Here is a 7439-nt window from a genome sequence, read left to right as displayed (position 1 = left end):
AGAAAAAAAATTGACAAAAGTTAAAAGGCAGACCAATCAGGGAAGAATCCCCCCTTATCCCAACTGCAGGGCAAAGACAAAGGAAAATGACTAGGAAGCTATTGCTAGCTCTCTAAGTTAGGCTCAATCTGAAAACTACCCACCCCAGCTTCTTCAGAAAGATAGATTGTTTCACAAGATTGCATGTTGCTCTTGCCTAGGATCCAGTTTTTTCCTAGGAAGTTCAGTAAAACTAAGACCAAGAGATGCTCAAATACCAGTGACGCCTGCACTAAAGAATGCCAGAGTCACTTTTAAAGTTGTAATGGTCTAAAAATTTAGCTTATATTCATTCTGGCAGAAAAAGATCCTTCTCATCCCCATACATGCAAACTTCCTAAAGTGTTTTGACTTTTATTCTATTCAAAATATCCTGATTGAGGAGTTCCACATTTATGCCATCTTGCTGCAAAGTGCCCTTTAAATACTGTAGGGTGGGAGAAGGGCTATCAAAGGACTAAACAAAGCCATTCCTTGTGATACAACTACAATAGAACAATTGACAATGAACCATTCATTATGGGAGTCTATATACATACTGGGTGTGTGGGGGGGGAGTGTTATAATTAAGAGTGGCTCCTGAACAGCTGCTCTCATTAAAATGCTGCAGCATCAAGTGTTTTTAGCGTTCCATGTTTTAAAATGGCTGCAGGGATGCTTTAAACTAAAGCTCATTTGTCTGGAGCACATTTATAGGCACATGTATTAAAGAAGGGGTAGCCATGCGTGCCACAGGTGGTGTGGGTAACATCTGTGAGTGATATGAAGCAGACTGGGGAGAGGACAGGCAGCACAGTGGCAGATATGGAAGGGAGCAGAAAGCAGAGCAGCAGATCAAGCAAGGAGCATAGGACAGGAATCATAGAGAAGTAGGGCTGGAAGAGACCTCCAAAGGTCATCATTCCAGTCCAGCCCCACCCTGCACAAGGCAGGATCATCCCTATCCAAACCATTCCATACAAACCATAACTTAAACTCTACATAAGACTACCATCATCCCTGACACAATACAGACCTAAGACCCTAACCTGCGACAGGTAAAGCAAAGGAGAAGAAAGCAGAGCAGCAAGCTGGGTAACAAAATACAGGGCAGGGAGCAGAGAGCAGATTGGGTAGGAGAAAGGGATCAATCGAAGCAGTACTTTGGGAAAGTGCAGGGCTAATTTGTGGCCTGCCTTCCAAAAAGGTTGCCCCCAACTATTTTAAATAATCATAGTTGAAAATTGCTGATCAGTCTGGATCAGTGGTGCTCAAAGTACAGCCCATGGGCTGGATCTGGCCTGTGGAGGGGTGTCATCTGGTCCATGTGCTCCCCGTAGGTCCGGAAATTAGGCAGCAGGGGAGAAGTGGCAGTATTAACTGCCACATTTCTGGGAGCCCCACGGCACCACTGCACATCACTCTCTGTTGCTAAATTCGTTGACCCACAAGGAGCCTCACAGGCTGGATAACAGCCTTGCATACATCCACTGGTCACCACATGGGGCCTGTCTGTGACCAGACCCAACACACAGGACCAGTCCATACACTGGAAAGGTTGTGCAACATTGATCTGGATAACTGGCCTGAAGTGCCTGTGCTGCTAGTTTATCTTTAGCCTAAAGATAGATGGATACTTGATAACTTGGTGGTAGAATTTAGGAAGGGGAAGAATCAGAAGGTTCAAGGTTTTGAGAGGGAATTAAAATGAAAGATTTCCTTGCTGGGTCACTACTACTGTTTGACTTCTTGTATTAACAGTGATCACATTATTTCGTCTGTTGAAACATACTCCTAATGTGATCTATCACATTATGAATGTTTTAAGTGGTGCCACATGAAGCAGTTGTAGTCACTCTGTTGCAAAGGCAAAAGCTCTTCCCCTACTTATAAGCAGTTTTCAACACTGTCTACTAAAAGTTCCTCAATGAAAGTGATTTCCTTCAAATTTTACATACAACATTACAAAGCACACAGCATTTCCATGCAAGCATGAATCATTAACTATTTTTGGCTCATTTTTGGCTTAGGACACCCTGAGGCAGCCTCTACATTAATCTCATTTTATTGACCTTGCTGCAAGAAGCACCTTTTAATACCATTTTGGCACAGAACAAAGAGCACAGTTAAAATGAAAGTGTAGAAATACAGCCAAACATCCCTCACTAGGCTGATTCTGAAAGGGGAGGTCTCTTCAGGATAGGAGAATGGTAAAAAGCAAAAAGGGAAGGGGATCTAGGAGTGGACATGGAGGGACAGGGACCAGAGACAGAAGGGCACCATGAAGCCATGCTTCCCATTGTCAGGGGAGTGAACAGAGAGAGGTGCATGGAAAGAAGGCAAGGAATCCCATGAGAGTGTTCACAGATGTGCAGAGTGGATTTTGGGAGAGAGCAGCAGATGAAGGATGGTGAGGCAGGGTAAGTTTTCCACATGAATAAATGCCTTTTCTTCTTTTCCACTGTGACCATCTTTATGTGGCTTGCATGTCTTAGGCACATACAATGAAAGCTCTGAAGGAAAGGAGCACTGTTTTGTTGGTCTTCCAAATCTGTCTCTGCAGAGATCTCCAATCCTACAAATATCATTCATCCACCCTACTTCAGCTTTTGGTGCTTACTAAAACAGAAAAACAAGCATGATCTTCAAATGACAAATACAGAGTTCCACTGTGAGCCTGTTAATTTCTGCAAAATAATTCTACCTCAAAAAACCTTCAAAATATAAAAATCTGGTAGCAAAAAGCCTACTGAAGTCATGATTATTTATGATGCAAAAGCACCCATGTCCCCAGTCTGCTAGAATTTGTACAAACTTAGAATGAGACACAAATTAAAACTCATTTCATATATTCCCTTTGCTTATTGCCATCTAAAAATCATACCACCCATCAAGACACGCTTCAGTTTGGATAAACATACAAAGTTAAGAGCATATTACTAGGATTAAAAAAAAAATCCATGACAAGAGATCTACCTTTGCTATGTTAAAGCTCTACCATGTATAACATTATTGCCCTTTCTTTTTGTTTTTTAAAGCTGTACAATGGTAACAACCATTGCAGATAGTTGTAATGGTTAACAAGGTCTCACACATTAAGACGCCTGATATGAACTCATTCAATAATCCCATGCTTCCTCTTGTTAACATGCCTTCTGCCCATGTTTCAGAGAAAAAATAAATCGTTCCAATCAACAACACACACCAGCAGAAAATTTAAGACTTCTGACATATGTTAACTTACCCTTGGACATGGTTAGTTGAAATCTTTACTTCCAATTAAATAGAGTATTTCTTCTATATATACAGAATATTTTGTTTTTATTTCAGAACACAGCAGGGGTGCATAGTTTAGGTTGAACAAAGAGATGGAATTTGTCAGGAGTGATAGTAATTGAAGGAAGAATACATGGTATGACTTTTATTTGGTTGGTTCTAGAGGTACAACCATCTTCGTGGTATGTTTTTACCACGGTATGCCAAGCAGGTTAAGGCCCCAGTCCGGGTTAAGGCCCCTGGACAGCATAAGGACCAAGTAATTATGAGTGAAGTGACTGCATCCCTTTACTGTTTGTTTCTAGACATTCGTATTTTGAGGTGTTTGCTTTTGTAGAATTATTCTTTGGGAGTTATAATACATTTGCCTGGGGTTAAATGGATCCTGTTGATACATGCTTTTAATTTTAACTCATTCCTAATCATTTTTTGTTTATGAACTGAACATTTTAATTAAGATATTAGGCACAGATGAGCCTTTCATTAACACCAGTCTATTTGCATTGATCAACTGCTTTATCGTCCGTCTTATCATATTGGAGTGCCTCTGTCTGTAGCAATCAGTGTAAAGGAACCTGTTCTTCATCCACTGATGGCTTGGAAGATACAACATAACTTTTGTGATTTCAGTGACAAAGAGCAACTTTTAGTATTCACTGCTCTTTGAAAACAATAATGTTGCTTTCTTTATATGGGAGATGATCTTCATCTTGACATACAACAATCCAGACTGCTCAGTAGCATAAGGAAATGCAAAAGTTACAATTTACCAGGTAGTGAATATTTACCAGGCAGTATCAGCTATGATAAATGGCTGAAGTAATCCTTAATTTCCCCCTATAGCCAGGCAGGGCTTGTCTATTATCCACAGGCTCAAGCTGCCTCCTTGTGGCAGAGTATCAAATATGCCAGACATTGCACTTTGACTTTTTTGTGTCCACACATAACCAGTGTGTGGTGATGGGTTCTGGAAGTTTTACAAGCAGACTTCACACACCAGTTCTGCGTTGCAAAGGGAGAAACAAAGGGAGAAAACAAAACAAAACAAAACAAAACAAAAAAGGACCAAAATCATAGCAGGGTCCTTATTACAAGCATTCACCAAGAACACACATGAAAGTACAAAGGCTAAATATATATATACATATACACACACACACACATATATATACATACATATATATATACATATATATACATATATATACACACATATATATATATACACACACATATACACACACACGCATATATATTTATATGTAAAAATTACTCTCTCAAATGTTTATTACACAATGAAAGACTAATTGGTAAATTCACATCTTGAACTTGATCAAAGGGGACTGATCATTTCTTTTTCAAGCCTGTTAGGGCCTTGTTACATAGTAATTTTGGGCAGCTCCCAGAGCGCTTAACCCCTGCATACATTGACACCTTAAGTGGTTTTAAGCAGTTATGTGGCTCAAAGTTAAGCCACTGCAGGGCAGGACTATCTCTGATCTGTACTACCCAGCTCCTGTTCCATTAAGGTGTGGCCAGTTCCCATAGATGTGCCGCCCAAGCCGAAATCCTCCACTATCCCAGGATCTCTTACACCCCTGCTGGTAGAGCAGGGATAGAAGCCTGTCCTGGCTCACTAGCCCCCTAGTGGTAACTCACAGCTACAGCTCCTAGTCCTACCCCTGCCTCTACTCGCAAGTCAAAGCTGTGCAGGTGGGGGACAATCAGAGATGATTTCTAGACTAAGGATATGATTGCTCCAAACTCCAAGCTAGCACTAACACCAGTCAATATTTGTGCGGCTCACAGCATAAGGTATAACAAGGCCCCTAGCTAAAAGCCATATTAAAGCAGCTTTGAAAAAAATTACATAAAATTTCACAACATGGTTTCGGTTCATTGCTGGTTTGCTTTTATCTTTACTAGAAGACCTTAAAAGTCTCCTTAACATTTGATTGGCTATTTGATTCAAGTAACACTGACACTGTTGTTAAAGGCCAAGGATTTTCCATCACCAGAATGGAAACAGTTTGTGAAATTAAGGTACATTTTCTTCCACATCATACCTTCCCCCCACCCAGCCCCAAACCCCACCTACTTTATCAAATGCTCTGGTAGATACATGATTTAAAGAAGAATAAAACAAGACAATTATCACTTTGCTCATTCATGTCTTAACATTACAGTCTCTACAAGGTGACTACCAGTGAATCCCAGCACACTGTCAATATCATCTCCATACCCTCCAGACTGGAAAGAAATGTATGTTTTATGGCTGAAGGGGTGTTGTAAGCTTTAGAGTCACATTAACCATTTGTGATTTCTCCACATTTTTGTGTCAGGTCTATTGTGATGCTCCTGCTGAATCCAGAAGCATTACTACATTAAACATACCATCACAATGGAGTGCAGAATTTAGGGCAAGACTCGCTGCAATGTTTAGAGAATGTGCAGGGATCTCAGGACTCAATTGCTGCAAGGGTGCTCTGCCAATCTTAGTTTACATTTCATTGTATAAACATTTCCCCACTTCTATTTGGTCTCCACAGAACAATTCTGTTAAAAGTTCCCCATAGATTTTGCTCACTCTCCCAGTCCTATTCATTTCAGAGCATTTTCCAAGTATAAATTAGTAGCTGTACATCTGTTGCTGCTGCTCTGTTTGAACTTGCTGTTGTCCTGACTGCTGTTGTGTTTGCTGTGACTGGGGCTGCAGGACATCAGACTGAGGTACTGCCCTCCATGTCAAGGGATGCTGCTCTGTTATCTGGTTCCCTAGAGGAGCAATGGAGTTCACCAAGGTGGTCAGGTTTATAAAATGGGCCACAGACTGAGGATTGGCTGCCTCTGTCTGTGGCTGGATCTGAATATCGTTTTGGCGATTGTGAAGCATGGCAGAACCACTGACAGTATCAAATGTCACAGTAAGAATTGAATTGTCAAGCTGTAACTGTCGTTCAGGTGCAGTCAGGTGGCCAACAGCCACTGGCTGAAGGTTCGTAAATTGGGTTCCAGCTGCTGTGGTAATGGGAGTGACAGTGATATTTGTCAACCCAACAGAGCTGGAAGGGGCTGTGACGTTTGGGTCGCCAAGGGTCACCACCACCTAAGGAAGAAAAACAGAAAATAAAACCTAACCCTTATGATTTCAGACAATCTGTAAAATAACTAGCAACAGGAAGGACTAGGTGAATGCTGCCCATTTTGATGCTTTTACTGCTAACTATAGAGGGAGATATGACTGCTGCTACAAATGGAAGAAGGCAATGAAAAAGACAGACATATAATATAATATTCAAAAAGATTTCCTTAATTAATTTCAAGTTTGTAGTTCCAACAAATTGGTGGCATGCAGCAGACTAAGTAGTGGCAGCAGAGGGGCTGAAATGAAGGTGAGGATTTTAGTGGAAAGGGCGGGATTAAACAGACTCCTCATTCTTCTGAACTTTCTATTCTTCTTTTTATTGCAGTTTCCTACCATCATCTTTAAATGCTCAGCTCATGCAAGTCTGTCAGGATTCCAGGAGCCCTGACGCTTGGAGCAATGTCTCCAGTCTATAAACTTTCCAGTGGAACTCACCTGCTGAATGCTTTGTACAGCTGAGTTGGTTTCATCTCCAACATTCCCTGTGAATTCTGCTTCTTTTTCTGTGTATTCACTGAAGGCAGGGTCCTCAGGCACTTGTGTTTCCTCCTCTTCGCCTGCTTTTTGCTTTCGCTTCTGGCCACGTTTAGGAGCTTTCATAAGCTGCTTACCTTCTGGTAACTCTCCCTGTTCCAGGGCTAGCTCTGGCTGCAGAAATAGAGAGTTTTCAGCATGACAAAAAAGCCCTTGCTCAAGCAGTTTAGCTATGCAAAGATCTGAATGAGAGGCTATCCTCCAATGCAGGTTTACTGTCTACCCTCAGATGAAGACAACAATATATTAAAAAGGCCAGATTTGAAAGAATGGTCTCACAACCTAGGATTAACTCTGTTATATAGTACTACTCCCACTAAACAGCCTATTATTGCCTTTGTTTTAGGCATGGGTTTATATTAGAATTGGTCTCTCTCTTCCTGCCCTGATTTTTACATTCATTCTGCATTTGTTTTTCACTCTTGTCCACTCTGTCCCCGAGTATCCTCTTTTGCTCTCTCCTTTG

General features: G+C 41.2%; 1 protein-coding gene across 4 annotated transcripts in view; it reads right to left on the bottom strand.

The window, feature by feature from the left end:
- Positions 1-5256: 5256 nt before the first annotated feature.
- PRDM15 (PR/SET domain 15) overlaps positions 5257-7439 on the bottom strand; it is a 60342-nt gene continuing 58159 nt past the window's right edge. For all 4 annotated transcript variants that reach the window (XM_019525078.1, XM_019525081.1, XM_019525080.1 and 1 more), the window contains 2 exons: positions 6875-7087; positions 5257-6400 (listed from right to left, as the gene is read on the bottom strand). In XM_019525078.1, the coding sequence (XP_019380623.1) occupies positions 5924-6400; positions 6875-7087 (690 nt within the window). In that variant the 3' untranslated portion in view covers positions 5257-5923. The remainder of the gene's footprint in view (positions 6401-6874; positions 7088-7439) is intronic.

Source organism: Gavialis gangeticus, unplaced genomic scaffold (genome assembly GCF_001723915.1).
Source record: "Gavialis gangeticus isolate Ggan-Ray unplaced genomic scaffold, GavGan_comp1, whole genome shotgun sequence".
Lineage (NCBI taxonomy): Eukaryota > Metazoa > Chordata > Crocodylia > Gavialidae > Gavialis > Gavialis gangeticus.
The sequence above is the reverse complement of the archived record's forward strand: the minus strand, read 5'-3'. Positions and strand labels throughout refer to the sequence as shown.